The sequence below is a fragment of the Ambystoma mexicanum genome, chromosome 8, assembly GCF_040938575.1.
Source record: "Ambystoma mexicanum isolate Mex_15411 chromosome 8, UKY_AmexF1_1, whole genome shotgun sequence".
Classification (NCBI taxonomy): Eukaryota; Metazoa; Chordata; class Amphibia; order Caudata; family Ambystomatidae; genus Ambystoma; species Ambystoma mexicanum.
The window spans coordinates 959,890,252-959,910,096 of NC_090929.1; the positions used below are offsets into that span (position 1 = coordinate 959,890,252).

Here is a 19,845-nt window from a genome sequence, read left to right on the forward strand (position 1 = left end):
GCAAGGGGAGAGATGCATTGTGAGAACTCTGTGGGTCTATCTATACTGGCATAGCATTCCATGGCTTGCAAGGGGAGAGATGCATTGTGAGATGCATTCTGAGAGCTCTGTTGATCTCTCTATACTGGCATAGCATGACACAGCTTGCAAGGGGAGAGATGCTTTGTGAGATGCATTCTGAGAGCTCTGTGGATCTCTCTATACTGGCATAGCATGCCACAGCTTGCAAGGGAGAGATGCATTGTGAGATGCATTCTGAGAGCTCTGTTGATCTCTCTATACTGACATAGCATTCCATGGCTTGCAAGGGGAGATGCATTGTAAGATGCATTCTGAGAGCTCTGTGGATCTCTCTATTTTAGCATAGCATTCTATGGCAGGCAATGTCAGAGATGCATTGAGGGAGCACTGTGCAGGTCTCAGTACTGGCATAGCATTTCATGGCTTTGTAGGGGAGAGATGCGTTATGAGATGCATTCTGAGAGCTGTGTGGATCTCTCTATACTGGCATAGCATTCCATAGCTTGCAGGGGGAGAGATGCATTGTGAGATGCATTCTGAGAGCTCTGTTGAGATGCACTGTGAGATGCATTGTGAGAGCTCTGTGGATCTCTCCATATTGGCATAGCATTCCATGGCTTGCAAGTGCAGAAGAGCTTTGGGGGAGCTCTGTGGACGTACCCATACTGGCATAGAAATCTTTGGCACGCAGTGTTAGAGATGCATTGAGGGAGCACTGTGAAGGTCTCCATACTGGCATAGCAGTCCATGGCTTGCAAGGGGAGAGATGCATTCTGAGAGCTCGTTTGTTGATCTCGCTATACTGGCATAGCATTCCATATATATATGACTTATGGATTTCCTTTCATTTAGTGTAAGATTTTTTTTTTTAAAGCAAAGTTGTAACCGTTGCTCAATATCGCGTTTCCCTTCTCAAAAATTTAACGTACACCTGGCCAAATGTTTGTCCTGCAATATTTCACGTGTGGCTGCGCGCTTGTTACACACATTAACGTGGCTGCTCAGGACGAGATCAGTAAGGGGTGACAAATGTTTCTAAAAGCAGCTAAGATTATCTTATTTACTTTAATGAAAGAATGGATGAGGCATCTGTTACTCTCTGGGAGGCAAAACAGCTGGCATTAGGGATAATACAGAGTGCATAGTTGATTAAACCACATTCTGTTAACGAGAGAAAACAGACCTTTTCAGTTAAGCCTAGGATGAATAGATTTCCAAAATAAAAACATAGAAGTAGGACTACCGTTTCAGGGCCAATAAACACAAATGAAGGACTAAAATATAAATGGGATGCCAATAAAACTGTAGTCCTACTTCTATATCGGTGGCCTGCCGGGCAAATGGAATGGGAGGCACAAAGGCAGAGAGAAGACCTAGAAGAAGGGGGTAAGGGATGGAGGACGGGCGATCAAAGTGAATGTGGAGAACGGTAGGCAGCCCGATATTGGGATTTTTCAACAAAAGAGGACGGTATCCACCCAACCCCCAAATCCGGGATGGGGTTTTTAAACTTTAAAAAGTGTTAGGACACTGGGATGGGGGAGCAAAGGGGGTCAAATACCGGGACGGTCCCGGCCAAACCAGGACGTCTGGTCACCCTAGTTAAACCACACTTTACCCACGCAGCAGCCATCACTGGAAGTTCTCCTTCAGGTACGTGCCACAGAGAAAGGCATTTTGGGGATGCAGTCATTAAATGGAAAGCTTGCATTTTTATTCTCTCCGATATAGACGGTTTTAGGAACAGCGAAAACATTATGAGCTAGTGAGGGCCAGTTCACATAGCTGGTATCATCTCTCTATTTAAATATCAGGCTAAATGGGTAGGTGATTTTGTATAGCGTTGCATCTCAACTCGAAAGAGGCATTAAGGTGTGAACTTTTTCATAAAAAGGATTGAACGAAATTACCCTCAATCCAGAGTCATGCTGACTGCATTTTTTACTCACTTGTGCTGTATGTTTGATAGTCCTGCAAATCCTTTTTGGGACAGTCAGAGTACAAAATGTGGAACTCTGGCACATATACTAGCCCTCGTTCACTGACGGCTGACTTCTGGCGACACAAGGGATGGTACATTTCGAGATCGGGAGTGGGGCAGTGGCCTGCATTTAAGGGATTGAGATCGGTGTTTGCTTTTAAGCATCACTTCTCTGTCTCCATGTGTGGCCGGGAATTTATTCAAGACCGGCTCATGAAAAGTTATTACAATATTGGTCTAATTTTCAGACATAAATCAATAACTATCTTACACACAACATTGCTGAAAGTAAAAAAGCCTGGAATTCCTGAGGTCTGCTCCCACAATATTAATATGCCATCTACCACACACACACCCTCATGTGAAGCCCAAAGTGGGCACCGCTAAATGTGCCAACATTTGCCTCACCTTATACCTTTCATGTTTCGAGTGCGTACCTGATTAACAGAAGACAACATCATCCTTCTCTTGAAAATTATGGTTATGCTAATGTTATCAGGAAGAAATTCGAAAGAACTCAGAATTCCTGTCTACCACCATCTTCTTTTCTGATGAACGATTTTTTAAAGAAACAATTGCTTGTCGCCATTTTGATTTGCTTTCTACATTTTCTGACTCATTGCCTGATTTGCTGGTCACCTAATGTTCAGGGACAGCTTACCTTGGGTGCCGGCAATACCTAGAGCATGGACCAACAAACAGTTTTCTTACTAGCCCCTTTTGGTGTACATAAGTCTGACACACTTTTGATTCTTTAAAACACTAGACCACTGTGTTCTTCACAGCCGAATAATTGAAAATATTCATAGTCCTGTATAAGACCTTTTAAGTGCCGTTTATCTCCCACTCATTTCTTTCTTGAATCAAGAAATCTTGCGAATATTTCAGATACGAGTACATGTTCTTCCCTTCATTAGCCACCTTTTCCTACTTTTGGTCAGATCCCCACCTACCCAGAAGAGAGAGGAGCCATTGCTTTGAGGCTGTTAGGATTTCGAATCATTTTGTCCAGCGTGTTGACTATTTGGCCGAACTTGGGCCGGTGGTTGCGGTCCTTCTGCCAGCAGTCCAGCATTAACTGGTGGAGGGCGTTGGGGCAGTCCATGGGTGGCGGTAGGCGGTAGTCCTGCTCTATGGCATTTATTACCTGGAAAAGAGTGGAATAAAGACATTACACCTGACAAACGTACAGGGACAACAGGGTGGCAAGATAAAGTGGTCAAATGTTGGGGACGGGTGATATTGATTGCAACTCATGCCCATGAAAATGTGAACACCGTGTTGTTGTGTGGTTATCTGCATTTGAATTTGCGTGTCAAAAAATCATTAATACACAAATATTTTAAAATAAATAATAAAAACCTGTGGCGAACAGCATTAGCCCAATTTCTACAACCGTAAATATCATTTAGCTGGGAAACATAGGCTACAATTGTGAACTCTAGAACAGTAATTATGGAAGTCATTGGTGTTCAGAGCTGACAGTGCTGTCCCGGGCCGTACAAGGTCCATAAGAAAAGCAAGTGACAAATACAATGAAGTACTAGACATTTCATAGTGCATAGTATTGTGTAGCATGCATAAGAGCACATGCTCGGTGTGGATTAGCCCAATATTTACAAAATCATTCTTCTGAATCACAGAAAGAAAAGGAAATTAAGGGCTACAGGGGTAGGGTGACCATACGTCCCGATTTTCCTGGGACAGTCTGGGGGACATCGCCCTGTGTCCTAGGGGTTTTTTAATATTAAAAACCCCGTCTGCGATTTCAAGTGTGGGTGGCTACAGTCCTGGCTTTTGCTGGGATCCGATTTCGAAATCCCAAAATCGTGTCCCGGCGCAACTCCTCCCCTTTCCCCTCCCCGGTGCTCTCCTCCAATGAGAGGAGTGTGCCTCTGAGCAAATCCCCTCCCCGCCCCCCGCAAAAGACCAGCGACATAGAAGTAGTACTACAGTTTTATTTGTATTTATGGTAGTCCTACTTCTATGTCTATGACCTGTCCTGTTTTCTTTTTTTTTTCTGGTCACCATATGCAGGGGTAAAGGGTTAAACGTTTTTGCTGGGGTGGGGCCTAAGGCGGGACCACTATGGTGGCTAATACATAAAAACTAACCTAATTGAAGCCTGCTCGCTCTACCTGTATCAGTGGGATGAAAAGGCTGGATGGTATTTAAACAAATGGGGTTTAGTTTGAACACGTATATCTGAGTTGTGTGCATTAGTCTGATAAGATGTCTTACAGGCTAATGAGAACACTGCTGATTGCAAAATTATGCAGCTGAACTGTTTCCAAAATGTTGCAAGATTATCAGGCATGCAAATTGAACACAGGGGCTATCGGTAAATCGTATACCTTTGTTTTTTGTATTCGTATTTAGCAGTGAAGGTGTCGGCGTCGTATGTCACATAGCATGTTTGTTTTGAGGGTATGGGGAAGGGAAGTTGTGAATGTGCAAGCAGGATAGTATTGATCAAATGGAACAGTCATACACATCATTGGATGAACAACCTTGGAGCCAAAGGTTTAGCTCTCACCTAACAACCTATAGGTGTTTCACCTATAGGTCATGGTTGATTAGAAGCTGCAGCACACTGGACAGCAAAACAAAAATTTGGCGCCCCCCTCCCTCCGCGTGCCCCTGGTAATTCGGGGAGCACCACATTTTTCAATAGGCACGGCAGGCACCCTATTTTTATTAAAAGGGGCAGAGTGTGTTTGACTTCAATGGGGCACCTGCCGTGCCTTTCCACACCACGCCAGTTCGGGGGAGACCTCGAAAGATTCCCCCGAGCTGACGTGGTATGGGGCTAATGGTAGGGCGCCCCGGGCAGTCACCCGGACGGCCCTGCCTAAGGCCGGCCCTGCATGGTTGCATTGGTTCTTACAAGAGTTTTGTGTTTCCAATCCTAGCAGGGTACCCTGGTTTCCTGGGGCTACTGTGGGGGAGTGCACTTTCTTCTACACCAGCAGAGCGCAGGGGTTTCACAGAGTCTTGCAGTATCTCATACACAAACACGGTATCAGGATGTATCACACAGGAGTGGAATGCCATATTTTCAGATACTACTACAGAGGGGTGTTAATTCTCCTACAACCTCAGGGCACCAGGTTTCCCTGGCTATTAGGGGGATTTGCTCTTCTTATCCTACACAGGCAACATACATCTTATGGAAGAATTAAGTTTCTCCCACACCAGCAGGCTGCCCTCGTCTCACTGGCTCCTATGGATGGATGCCATGTGTGGGGTGGTACGGTTGTCCCACATCAGCAGATGACACTGTTTTCACTGGGTTGTGTGTGAGGCACACTGTTCCTCCTGAGCTGGCTACCTGCACTATTTTCTGCATAGGGAGGGTCAGTTTCACCCGCAGGGTGCAATGATGTGATTTTACTCGCTGGTTTATCTGTTTTTGTCACACTACAGCAATACAATATTTTAATCTGTTTTGATTGGAATCAGGATGTCATATACTTCGGTTTCACCCTTGAAAGTGTGGGGTGTTTTTTAAAGATTAGATGGACACAATCGTGACTGTGGTTTCGATAGCAGGGTGGTCTCTTTCCCCTGCAGGAGCAGGGTGTCTGGCTTCACTTCCTCTTACTGGATAACCATGTCTAACCAAGACAAATGGAGGGCACAGTCTGCTGGGTCTCATGATGAGGGCCACTTGCCCCACATCCCCACGCTGCATTCTTTCGACCTCGCTTCTTTGACAACAGCAGGGTGCCTTGGCTTCCCTGGCTATTGCGGGAGAAGCCAGTGTCTTGCACAACTGCAGGATAGCAGTGTTGGGAATGAGATGGATTTGGGAACATTCCAAGAGATCATATAACAAAATTAATTCTTATCTCATAAATCATTTAATTAATAACATTATTTTATGAATTTTTTGTTTTAAATGCTCCTTGGTTGTGATTTCTCATTTTAGTGTAGTGGGATAGTGATCGCTGAGTCAGCTTCTTATATAGACATGTTAACACCAGAGGTCGAAGTGTTAACAACAAAAAAAGAAAGTAGTGGAACGATGTTCCCTTCGCCCCACCCCCTTCTCTGCCCACCCCTTTTGTGCTTCCTTCACTTGCCATATTCACTGTCACTTCCACCCTCCCCCATTTCAAACCCGCTACCTGGGTCCTTCCTTTCCTCCCTTCCACCCCACAACGTTGTGATTCACAACCGTCCTAGCAAGACTGAAGAAAGCAAGGTGAAAGAATACGCATTTAAGTGACCAGCATTTTGGTGTCATTGTCGCCCCCAGCATGCAGATTTATGCAGCCTCCCCTGCAAATTACCCACCATTCGCACCTCTTAAGGGACATGCCCACGACTATATCCAGGGACACATCCCGCCCATTACCCGCGGCCCATCACTGCGAAGACCCTGTGAAACCAGCTCTACTGTGACAAGACCACACAGACCAAGAAGAAAACAATCCCACGACTACATACTCAACCCGAGAAGATGGAGTAATGAGGCTCAAGCCTCGGTATCCAAAAATCACAGCTGATGGATACAAATCTATCAGCAAGAAGAAGAACAAGCGCCATTACCTGCAAACACCGCTGCACCTATAGAAATGTGCAGATCGCTGCCGGGCGGGGCTTTTTGACGGTTTGGGACTGGGCTTTATGTACCAAGCAGTCTATTGAAATTTTTAAAAAAGCCACTCCGGCACCGACAAGATAGCACAATGAGATATGACACTGGATTGTTACTGGTAGAGACTGGGTTTGAATCCCCAGTAGGGGAAAAGTTAACAAACAAAAAAAACAAAGGTACTCCAGATCACATAAAGTAAGGGAATGATGAGAGATTTCCCTGAGAAGTAAAGGAAATTCGGGTACCCTTTGGGCCCCTTCCTCTTTGTCCTCTGGTTATCACTGGGATTCTCATTACAGGAAAGTACCTGCTAATAAAGTTATTCGTGTTGACTGACATTAGGGGCCCGATTCATGGAATATTTACCGGGTTCAAAGTGACTTTGCAATGCCGACACAGATCCTGATTCATGGAACCGTGCAAAGTGTATTTTTGCAGGGCATAGTCATTTTTGCAATACAAAATGACTTTGCCCGGACTTTGCATGGCAAAAATACACTTTGCACGGTTCCATGAATCAGGGTTTGTGTCGGCAGTGCAAAGTCACTCTTCAGAAGTGCAAATTCACTTTGCACTGGGCAAATATTCCATGAACCGGGCCCTAAAAGACAAAGGCCGCCAACTCTAACTCAACTCACAATTGCGAGTGTGGGGGATGCGCGAAATGAAATACTGAGGACAGTTGCGCAGTATCTGCAGCCTGTCTTGAGTTCATAACTCCATCACAAGGCAAGAAAAGCAAGCGCTGCTGGCCCAGCTCTCCCCCTCAGTCTTACCTCCTCTTTCCTCACAGTATCACAGATGACAGAAACCTGTATGGAGGGACAGAGGTTAACGTTTTAATTGAGTGGGGAGCGGGTGGGAGGAGGAAAATGCAAAGAGCGAGAAGGAATTTTAATGCACTAAATCTTGGACGTACCAGAAATATGTGGCGGGGATCCCCTGGGAAGGGGCGACGACGATTGGCTAACAGCAGAGGTGAGGGAGGGGGCTGCCACCTGCTCTAGTCCAAAGCGAGGAGAGACGTCCAGGGATACTAGTCAGCTCGCCAAAAGACCCGCATGCTTTCATCAATTATATACATCACTGAACCCCGACCCCAAATCCTTGCTGTAGTTTTTGGGGTAATTGCTATTCACTGCAGGCCCTCTCACTAAACCCACAAAGGAAAATTACCAGCATTTATAACTCTCGCTTCAATTATTAAGCTGTGGCGCCGCGCAGCACGGAGGACTGCAGTAGCCGCGCCACAAGTGTTATGAGCTGCGCTTTCTTTCAGAGTGGACTATTCCCACCGGGCCCTGGAGAAGCAAATGTGCTAAGTAGTCGAAACACACGAGGACAGAGAGAAGGGAAGGAGTGGGCAGAAATGACACATATTGTCGGCACTTTGAGTCTCGTTTGAGAACATCAACGAGTAAAGCGCTCGCTTTGACATCTGTGCAGAGCCTGTCAACGCAGGTTCGAATCCCGGCAGTGCCAAACTCAGCCTTTCATCCTTCCGAGGTCGATAAATGAGCACCACACGCCGTGGGTAATAATAATAAGCAGCGCTCAGATACCCGAGGGTTCGTAGCACTATATAAATGCTTAATTATTACGATGATTATTAAAGACACTGGCACTCAGACTAAAACAGGGGGGGAGGGGTCTCTTCAAATGGTGAGGGAGGGGCTACCTTCAGAGACTGTGAGGACTGGGTAAACCTACTTGTGTGGGACAATTCTCTGCCAAGGAATGTTTGTGTTTACTAGTATCTAGTTAGCAGCAAATGGTGCAAAATGCACAGCACACCAGGCCACTGACACTGCCCATAAACAAGTCAGGATTGATGGACAAAATGTACATTTTTATTGGTACTTGCCAGCATGGTAATGATGCCGTGTATGTTTGGCTTTGTCAGCTAATATTTCATTGTGCATATCCAGCTGGATTGTACCATTCCCCGCTTTAAGTAGTAGCTTTGCCACGGTTGCAGTGCCTTTGAGGTGTCTGGTGGGAGGCCCCTGGCAACTGACTGCAAATTGTAGGCCCTGAAGTTGTGCCTTGTCATAGTGTAACATGACAAAGCATGACAAAGCCTAACCTTGCATGACATAGCTAAACAAGTCAAAAAGGGCGGAGAAGGAATGTTTTGCATGGACAGTGGTGGAAGTGAAAAAAAAAACTATTACCATGCCATTGCAGCCGCCTAGAAGTAGGGGAACTATGTTCCCATGCCCGCCCCTTTCTACTCCCTCACCACCCACTCAACTCGCCATGCCCCCAGGCTCTGCACAGACCCCATACTCAACCCCCCCAAAATTCAAACACATACCTTCCTTTTTTCCACTCCACCATGCACTGCCGTGTTTACAACAGTACTATCAAAACAGACGAGAACACAACAAAAGATAGTGCATTTAAATAACTATTAGTTGGCCATTGTCCCCACACAGCATGCAGCTTTAAGCAGCCGCCCCCTTGCAATCACCCACCATTCCCACCTCTTAAGGGAGACGCGTAGGGCTATAGCCACACACCCCTGGCCAGTAGCTGTACAGACACTGGTCTGCAGCAATTCATGATTAATTGCAAAAGACACAGATCAGTGCTGAGCGGGCCTTTGTGACTGCTTGGCAATGAGTGTTATGTCCCAGGCAGTCTATACAAATGAACGAGAGCAACTCCGCACCTGCAAGATAGTGCTGCATGCTGTGACACTGGAGTGTTACTAGCACGGCCCACGTTCAAATCCCCAGTAAAGGAGAAGTTAATAAATAAATAAAGGTGTCCTTCACTGCTGTCCTGGAATGGTGGTCCGTGTCACATTCAGTAAGGGATGTTGACTAATTTCTCCAAAAAAGTACGGGAACGTCGTACCCTTTAGGTCCCGCCCACTTTGACCTCTGAGGATCACATGTTTTAGTGAAACAGTGATGCCAGGATGTTAATCTACTCTTCGATTTAGACACCTGACCACATATCCTCTGAGCTCTAGTTAGTACAGAGCTTTATTTTGGCTTTCAAGAAGTATAATAATACAGTCTTAGAATTACAAAACACCTAAAGCAAATAGTAATATCTAAAGCCTTATATGCACACGTGTTAAGCCACAACGGTATCATTGAAGCTATTATCCACACTCTGAATGGAAGACTACAAGTCCCTCAAAGCAAACCAACTTTTATTTGCACGTTAAGCTAGTAAACTGCATGCATGTAAGCTTAGCTTTGAAAAGTAGCTTGATTTTATGACTCGCTTCCTTTCCATGTGCAATCTTGACCCAGTGGGATGTTAGGGCACCTAACATTTTTACACACATTCTATTGAGACTCTTCAGCTAAGATTCTTCAGCTAAAGCTTTTATGTTAAAAGCAGCCTCAGTTGTAGGTCAAAGGACCGAAAACCAAAGGATCGAATTATTTTTTTTTAAATACTTTTTTTTTGTTTTTTTGGGGGGATCCCCCCAACCCCTGTTTTTGTGGTAAAAAACACTTTTTTTCACTAAACGAAAACCCCCAAAAATATATATAATTTAAAAAAGAAATTCGATCCTTTGGTTTTCGATCCTTTGGATCTCGATCCTTTGACCATTCGACCCTTTGTATTCGATCCTTTGACCAGACACCCCATAACTCCTCCCCTTCATGTTTGAAACCAGATACTTGAGGTGTGTTGTGGAAATCAGTTGTCTCCTGTCCCCTTTTTACCCTACCAAGCACTCTTCTGCCATGCACACCGTTTATCATCTGTCTCCTGTCCTGCTCAAGGCTCAGCCAGCATCATCCTCAAATATTCTTGGGGGGTTAGGGGGAGGACTGAAGCCCCATTAGCCCAATGGTTGTGGCATACTTGCTGCACTTGATATCCAGCATCAATAACACATGAGGCCACCACCAAATATGGGTTCCATGTGTTAATATCCCGGTAAAAATATCACCATAGAAAAATATCACCATATAATTGCAGCAATATTAAGCCATGGAACCAATATCGCCTATGGCCTTACCCACAACCATATATATGGCGATATTATTGGTGGGGATGATGTTACCTGATACCCAAATATGGCCTTGGGGTCAGCATGATATTTTCCGTTGCTGTTTTGAAAGGCACAAGTTGGAACGCAGTAATAAGCACCCAAAGTGGAAATGGAAAAAGTGGGAAGGGCAGTGGGAGGCAGAATAAGCAAGGGGGGAATACAGGGGCTTCTGATCATGCTTGTAACTATGCCAAAGTTCCCAAAATAGACAGAATTCCGGTTGTGTTGCTATATCCTCAGAAACTATGCACACAGCTACATAAGAGTAAGCAGGGAAAAAGTTGAACATTCAATAAACAAAATCAGGGCTGAAAATTGTGCACTAGGGTTCCTTGTGTTTGAGCTACAAGTTGCAGAAAAAATAGACAAATATTGTTTCATTTCTAATGTGTGTTTTAATATTGTTAGTAATTGTAGCCCTTCCATTGTTTTGTTTTGGCACATTTTGGTGGCGTAAGGCACCCTAAAATGTCAAACAATGCTACAGGTAATATAAGAGAAGGGGGTTTGAAAGCCGACTATGTGGTTGCTATCGCGACCAGAAACGCTTGTGGCACAAATAGCCAAACTCCCATGTGTTCATTTAAATGCCGTGTTCATTTAAATTCCCCTCCGCCATATACACCACTGGGAGCCTGTAGTACAACATTTTGGCCAATCAGGAGTGCTGATGTATGTGCCTGGGCTTCCAGTCAGTAATTAGTTTCTGTTTACGTTTCTCACTCTCCTCCCCTAAGAAAGCCGAGGTGGGCGGAAGTCAGTGCATCCATTTACAACCTCGCCTCATTTGCTGCCTTTCTGTAACACACATTTCTTTTCCCCTTTTTTCTGTCTTTGCTTTGAAATACTTTGTTTCCTTTCATGTTACTCAGGGTTTCTATGGGCAGGTGACAGTGTGTATAACAGACCTCTGCTCCGTGGCATTTCTCGCAGCTCGAGGACCCGTTTCCATCAGCATAGTCGGTTTTCACGGTTAGGTTATGTTAAGACTACTTGTGAAGCGCACGGTCGCCCAGGGGCATCATGGCGCTGCAGAGGATGAGAGAACCCTGATCACAGTTTGCGAACCCAGAGAGCATTATCCATCATAGCTAAAAAAGATACATTTTTAAGGCTTTTCTAAAGGCCAGATGATTATAGATCTTTTTCAGTTCAACTGGTAGCTTGTTCCATAACTGTGCCTATGCGACAGAAAAGGCTCGGCCACCCAGCCGGGAGCGGCAGAATAATGGAACACAGAGCAAACCCGTGGACTCAGATCTCAAAGTGCAGGAAGGGAGATAGCTAGAGAATTTATAGCACAGGTACTCCGCTCCCTGCCCATGAAGCGCTCCATGCACAATACAAAGTGCTTTGAACTCAATACGTTGGACTACAGGTAGCCAGTGAAGGCGACGGAGGACTGGGGAAATGTGGACCCCATACAGTGTCCCCCTCGCTATCCGAGCTGCAAAATTCTGGAGATGTTGCAATTGGAGGATCAATCCCAGGCTGTGCAAGATAAAGGGAGTTACAATAATCCTATCAACTGGATACCATTGCCGACACCACCAATGGCCATAAAGGAGGTGGTATGAGGTGAAGGACTTGCCGAATGATTTTCAGACGAAAGAACCCAGTCTGACAAACGGAGGAGATCTGCGCTTCCATAGATAGAGTGGCTGTCATAATGACTCCCAGATTCTTAAACTTCAGAGCCAGAACGGGGTGAGAGCCCAGGGAGGAAGGCCAAAAGGTTGAGATCCAGAGGGAAGGGTCAGGAGGGGAACCCACCACCAGCACCTCAGTTTTGTCCCCATTCAACTTTAGCCAGTTAAGGCCCATCTACCCCCCTACGGCCGTCAGGCACTTATGAAGGCAAGACAGCACCCCAGTCCGATCGAGATCTAGCCGAATCAGGATCTGGGTGTCGTCAGCATACGAATAGCACCTGACGCTGAAGGAGCGAATGAGACACACTAAGTACGACATGTGTAACACGTTTTGACTTGTGAACTGTTCCTTTTGTTTTTCATGATTATTTTATTTGACAAAATTGGGCAGCAGGCACGGACCGAGTGCATTGTTGTACTCGATTGAGCTCATTAAGCATGGCGACTGTTCTGCAGATGTCCAGTGCTTCTGGTTGAGGCTAGGTGCATCACACATTCTTCTATTTAGGCTGAGCCTGCACCACACGTTATGCTTCGTGTACGCACAGATTTGTGCATGTGCTAATAGCTCCTTGCTTCCTGCACTCCAGCACACAAGACCAGCGCGCACCTAAGAAAAGTGGTGCGCTCTTCTTAGGCCCTCATTACAACCCCGGCACTAAACCATGGCGCTATTAGCACCATGGTTGGTGCCGGTGTTGTAACGAGTCTGCCATGGTGGAATGGGGAAATACCGCCCCATTCCAAAGTTGGGGGGGCGGTATTTCCCCATTTCACCATGGCCCTTCCCCATTCCCATTTTTGCCCCTTAGGGCTCAATAGGACTGGGGAAGGCGCTAAGTACGGTACCGCAAATTGCGGTACCGTAATTAGCACCGAGGTCCCTTTGCGGCACCCTACTTTAACGGCTGGTAAAGCCAGCCGTTAAGGTCGGGTCCCGCAAAGGGACCCCGTAATCAGGCATTAAGGGTTTAACGGCGCCGACACCATTTACGGTGCCGTTAAACCCTTAACGCCAGGGTCGTAATGACCCCCTTAGTCTTTGTGCTTGCCGCACAGGGAAGGTGGCAGGGCCTTTCAACTCTTTCAGTTGAAAGTGGCCTCGAGCCTCATGGGAGCCTCCAGCAACTGCCCCCATGTTGCCAGTCAGTCTTCCAACACAGTGATATATTCCTTGTTATATTGCTTTCGTTCTGGGTCTTTAAATGTGTTCCTAACAAGCAGCGTTTGTTGGAGGCCTTCCTACTGTCACTTCCGTCGGGTTAGAGAGAGGTGTTATCACCTCGCAGACTTTGAGCACACTTCCTCCACATCAGCAATTTGCTGACAAAGACAGATTTATAGCATTTCAGTGGGCATTTAGTGTTCCGATATCTGCTTGCTGGCCATCTTGTGATAATCGGCGGCTATTTAACATGGCTATATTTCTTTGACTCCATTATAATGTATGCACCCACTGGTGCCTCAGACTATTTTCCCTTCTAAGTGAGGGAGGGAAATCATTATGCTGAAATGATCCCCCATACATCTTCAGCCAGGTCTGGCGCAGCCCACAGCCTTTAGTTGACTACCCAGGCTCAGCTGAGCTGAGATCACTCGCCCGAGTTACCTCCTTGCTCCCTGTGATTGAGTGAGTGTCTGACTGCTCCACAGTCCTGGACGTGTGGCTAAGTAAGTGCTGGATACAGACACAGCCTCATATGTTGAGGAGCCCACTCCCTTGCTTACTTAATATTTAATGTAAGTCTCAACCCTGCCCGGCTGCCAGAGTCGTTTTTCCATGTCGTTTTCTACATTAAACGTGATGCCAGCTTCCAACAATTTAACATGTTTTTTTTAGACTATTATTGTGCATGCCCACTGCACCAAAATATCAGACACCTTCCGTGTAGAAAACGCACTTGTAAACAAGGATTGGCAATGCCAACAGTTTGGGCTTTTGTGTAGGCATGGGAATGGCACTACTGTATTGGTATTAAATAGCCATTGCCCTGTCGCTCCTTCACCTCCTTGCCTAGTCGCTCCTTCCCCTCCTTGCCCTGTCGCTCCGTCCCCCTTTTGCCCTGTCGCTCCTTCCACTCCTTGCCTTGTTGCCTCATCCCCATTTGCCCAATCCCTCCTTCCCCCATTTGCCCTGTTGCTCCTTCCCCCTATTTTCCCTGTCACTCCTTCCCCCATTTTTCCTGTCACGCCTTCCCCCAATTGCCCTGTTGCTCCTTCCCCCATTTGCCCTGTCGCTCCTTCCCCCTATTTTCCCTGTCGCTCCTTCCCCCCATTTTTCCTGTCATGCCTTCCCCCCAATTGCCCTGTTGCACCTTTCCCCATTTGCCCTACTGCTCCTTACCTCCTACCCCCATTTGCCGCTGCTCCTTCCACCAAATATTGTACAATGCACCTGTACACTGTTGCTGGCCGAGCTTTCATCTATTGAATTTTCTTTTATTGCCCACCCACTCCCAGTGCTTCCATCAACCCCCAGTGCTGCTCTCCATTCGCTTCCCTGTTATTCCTTTCTCCCCGCGCTGTCATTCCTTTCCTCCATGCTAAATGTAAAAAAATGCAATGAACGACCAACGCCAAAACTATTGGCATTGCCAATGCTTGTTTCATAATAGTAGTTGTTTCATTTTTTGGGAGGAGAAGAACTTGTGTACCCGCCTCCCTTTTTCTTTCCCTTCACCCCACACTGTCCTCCCACTTCCTGCTCGCTCCTCCATGTCCAAAGCTTGCCAGATGCGTGCAGGCCCAGTGCCAAGGTCACAGGCCCTGACAGCAGATGAGCCAGCAGCATCTTCAGCACCTCACTCCATCTTACTGCCTCCAGTGGAAGGTGCCGGGCCGTCCATTCCCAGTACTTTGCATGAGTTGCGTTCTGATTTTCAGACAAACTATGTGCCTTCAGCCCTTTACTCAAAAGTACATCAGAAGCAGTCGGAGAACAGAAGTTGACATGTTTCCCGAGTTGCAATGGCGAGTACGAGTCGGGAGGATTAAGGATTGACCCAGTGTCCTGGGAGGATAGCTCAGTGGCAACATGCTCGCCTTGGAAGAAAGACGACACAAAGCAACACAGGTTCGATCCCTGGGTCCGCACTTAGAAACCTTTTGGTATTTAAGCGCGTTATAAATATGCAACTAAAACAACAACCACAAAAAGATTCTGTAACAGCAAATTAATAAAAGTGTTGCATAGGTCTTATAGGGTCGTGCACCAGACGAACAGATACAACAGGCCCAAGAGTCTGACAGCAGAACTCGCCAACGTGTTGCATATATTTTACAGGATCTTGTCTCATAAAGGAGGGCTTTCTCCTCAAGTTCACCTGATTTTGCAGGCTCTTGCCTCAGAGGGCACGGCTTCTACATGCGGTACATGGATCCTACAGGCTCACACATCAGATTGTTTCCTAACATTACACTGTTTATGAATCAGATGGCAGCACATTCCTCTCATGTTACCTTGTTTACAGGATCTTGTCTCATATAGGAAGGGTCCCCCTACCGTGAACCTGATATTACAGGATCATGTCAACGAAAACTTAGCTCGAACATACGAAAAGGTTTAGCACGTGTTATGTGTGTCCTATGAGCTCTTTCCTAATAAAGGGTAGCTTCCAACTCATACCAACCTTATATTGCAGGCTCATTCTTCAAATGGCAGGGGTTCCACATGTGTTACACATATCCTACAGGCACATGTACTAGACAGCAGTACCATTCCATAGTTACACTGGTATCACATGCTCATGAATAGAACAACAGGGCATCTACCAATGTTACATGTGGCTTACACGCTCTTGTAACCTTATTACAGGCTCATGCCTCAGGTGGCAGAGGTTCTACATATGTTAGACAAATCTCACAGGCTCAGAGCTCAGGAAGTAATTACTTTAAAGCTACAGGCTCCTGGCTCAGGTGGAAGATAATTCTTTGTGCTGAACCCATGTTACTGACTCAGGCCTTGCAGAGCTGAGTGATAGAGAATCCACTTTCATTACTAAAATCACTCCTCTTTTTACAGTGGTATTCCAGTTCAGATCTAGGAAAGAATAGCTTTTACTCCGGTTAGACTAATATTACAGGCTTAAGCCTCAGACAGCAGACCTTTCCTTTGGAAAATGTTATTTTACAGGCTCATGCTCACAGGATTGCACTGATCTTAAAGGCCCACACCTCAGACAGCACAGCTTTCCCGCATTGTACACAAATAGTATATGTTACTAGTACATTGCATGTTCGTGCATTGGAGCAAGACAGTGAATTGGGGGCTGATCTGTCTTAGAGCCGCAGCACACACAAAAGAGGGGGTATTGATGGAGAAGGGGGCCAGTGCATTCGACGGACTACGTCTTAGCATGCTCCTCTCTACAAGAGGGTTTGGGGTAGGCTTACATGATGGAAAAACTGGACAGAACATTGGGAAACAGCACTGGGATTCTGCCTCACCAACTGAAAAGATTAGTGGAAGGTTTCCAGAACCCCGGGAATTAGTTCGATCTTGACAGAGAACCACAACAATCAATGTCACTGCATCGCACCTGCTGAAAGGCGAGATAAGTAGAAATAAGGTGCTACAAGGTGTGCGACTGCAGTCCAAGTCATAGGGATTTAATTATACAGTGAAAACCTGGTTTCTAGAAGGCGATGGCTGGATGTTAACCCGAATTGGGGGATCGTTGCTGGCTGAATGTCAACCCGAATTGAGGGATCGTCTTCTCTCACATTTATCAACAACTCTGCAGCCAGTGCACTTAGGACAGGGTAAGAAGTTTGAGCTTGAACATATCTGGATCCCCAGGCTCCAGCCTTGTTGGCCTTCAATTTGGTAAGCACTACTGAGGACACCCGATAATTGGTGAAGCTAGTTTTCTCTTGATAATTTGAGGTTTGTCCAGGATTACGGCTCTATCACCATCCTGCCATGCAGAAATAAAAAATCCTCCTCCTTTTCAACGACCCCACATGAGGTAGAAAGAGGGAATTCCAAGCTTTGCCAAATGCCAGGACCCTGTGAAGATCAGCACCCCTGTTTGCAAGAACAGTCAATTCCCTGCAGAACCTGTTCTACATCCAGTCTACAAGAATTAATACAATTGGCCCACATTATGAGTCCTCCTTCCTGTGAATAGCAGCAGGACATGAAATAGATCCCCGGTTGTCTGCAGAAGGAGGATGGTGAAGGCTCAAACCTGATTTTCTGTTTGCTAGGCTTGCCTTAAGAAGACAGCTAGATACAAATACCTCTTTGCAATCGATCTGGACGTGCGGAAGTCAGTCCCCACCAGTACAGCAAAGTAAGCTGCCCTCTAATTATTATCACCGAGTTTGTCACTGTGCACTTTTTGCATGTGCCACCCACTGCCACATCTCTCCTTCTTTCCATTGCTCATGCATCCTTCACTTACACAAGAGTTTTACATTCTATTCCCCCACTTCCATGCACCACCAGAAACAATGAGTTGGCGGGATCCCTCCCCTCTCAAACCCCGCGAGCCGTGCTCCTACACTTTCTCGTCCCTCTGATTCAGCAGTGAGATAGGGGTTTCTTAACCTATACTTCAAACCCCTTCCACTTTGCACCACATGCAGGCTCATAGCCTCTACATGGACTGCTTCGTGCTCCGGGATCCTGTACACCCTCTATCAATGATAGTGAGGGTAAAAAGATTGAAGTCAAGCGTATTCCACGAGTTCCATCAGCAACAAATCATGGATTCCTAACATTTCTAACACAGTGAAGGTCACCACAGACATACCCCCAATCATACCGCATTGGCAACTCAAAACCCAGTCAAGATAAACAGGGGCATCAGAATGGCCTTCAAGAAAAATGCAAATAGCCATACTTTTACAATGTTAGTCTCTTCATGATCCAAGCAAACACCTCATACCTGACATCATTTTCAGATCACTACAATGAGCTAAAATCTTGTCTCTGTGCCTTCCCAGTGAACCCCACACTATACTAGTATGCCATCCTAACTACCCTGTCAAGAGTACCCCCTGCTCTTTCACACACACCAATGCCAACAACTCTCCTCTAGCCCTAGAAACCCAAACACTAATCTACCCTACCTGGATATTTGCCCTCTTAGCAAAATGGGTAAACATGTGCCAGGGAGAGCATCCAGGAGGCTGTCTAGCAGCAACATGTGGCCACCTAAGATCCATTTGGAGTACCAGTTAAGAATCACACCCACAAGACATACGGCCTCATTATGACTCCAGCAGTAGCCGTGCCGGTAAAACCGTCTCGCCTGCCACCCGTGTCCTTTTTTTCCGGCACCTGGGAATGGGCAATCACCAGGGCATTACAGCCCCGGCGGACCCGGTAATTGCCCATTCCCAGGCACCGGAAAATATTACTCTCCATTCCCATTTGAGTCACATTGGACTCAATGGGAATAGGGAGGTCGGATGCACCGGCACCATTCGTGAATGGTGCCGGTGCATCTGACATGGTATGCTCGCGGGTGCCGGTCCGCCCGCCAGTTCAGACCTGGTGGACAAAAAGGCACCAGCTCGCATACCTCGCAGTTTGCCGGTCTGGTAAGAACAGTACCTGCAAGCTTACCGTTACCGTTGTTACTGGACCGACAAACTTATAATGAGGCCCATAACGTGGCCCAGCACAGACCTATCCTGTGAAACTCAAATTCTTCTTTTCAGCAACATCCTCTTTGGAGTACATTCCACTCAAACGTATCATAACTGCAAACAGAAGCATTATGGTCATCATTTCATATCACCCCACATGCCACAACCCTAAATGTATGCTTCAATGGATTGACAATGCTTCCCAACTGCAATATCACAGATCAAATAATACTAGTATCAGACCTCAATACCTAGCTGGATACACCAAGCCACTCCTGTACGAGAACTCCTGGGCACGAGAATGCCCCTAGACTTCACCCATCTTTTGTATGACCTCTCTCATATACTCTGCCATATGCTGGACATTCTCTTTCCTTCACCAACATCTCAATTTCTGGTCCAATCACCACCTCATACAAGGTATCCTGTAAACCCTGTTAAAGTGACATGCTGAACTCTTTCACAACCTTACACATACCTTCTTCACCCTGAGCACAAAGCACCCAAAGATCTGTTCTCTGAACATTTTGGCCCTTCTCAATTAGAACCTCATCATTCATCCAACCCAGAATCCCAGCTGACCACATCCGCCAAGGCTAACCTTAGAACTCTATCTCACAATCTGAAAAAAAGTTGGAATAAAACAAAAAAATCAAATGGTTTGCCATCAACTAGCTGACCTGAAAAGAGAAGGACACAAATAAGGCAAATATGCCAAAAATCAGGGAGGAGTGAAGACAAAAATACAGTTTGCAACACGCTAGAAGTTACAGAAAAAAACATCCCAAAGAAAAAAGAAAACATCTACCAACGTATCGAGACAGCTATCACATACCAAGAGATATCCTTCTCATCTACAAAGAATGCACTAAACTATGCCAAATATCTGCAGTCAAAGTACTCACTGAATACCTAACAAACCAGCTGGCTTCTTTCTTTAAAACCAAAGCAGAAGACATCAAATCCC

The 19,845-nt window shown here is 46.1% G+C and overlaps 1 protein-coding gene across 6 annotated transcripts in view; it reads right to left on the minus strand.

Annotated features, from left to right (window-relative positions):
- EPHB2 (EPH receptor B2) overlaps positions 1-19,845 on the minus strand; it is a 935,811-nt gene that overhangs the window by 41,119 nt on the left and 874,847 nt on the right. For all 6 annotated transcript variants that reach the window (XM_069610867.1, XM_069610866.1, XM_069610865.1 and 3 more), the window contains exon 14: positions 2,956-3,149. In XM_069610867.1, the coding sequence (XP_069466968.1) occupies positions 2,956-3,149 (194 nt within the window). The remainder of the gene's footprint in view (positions 1-2,955; positions 3,150-19,845) is intronic.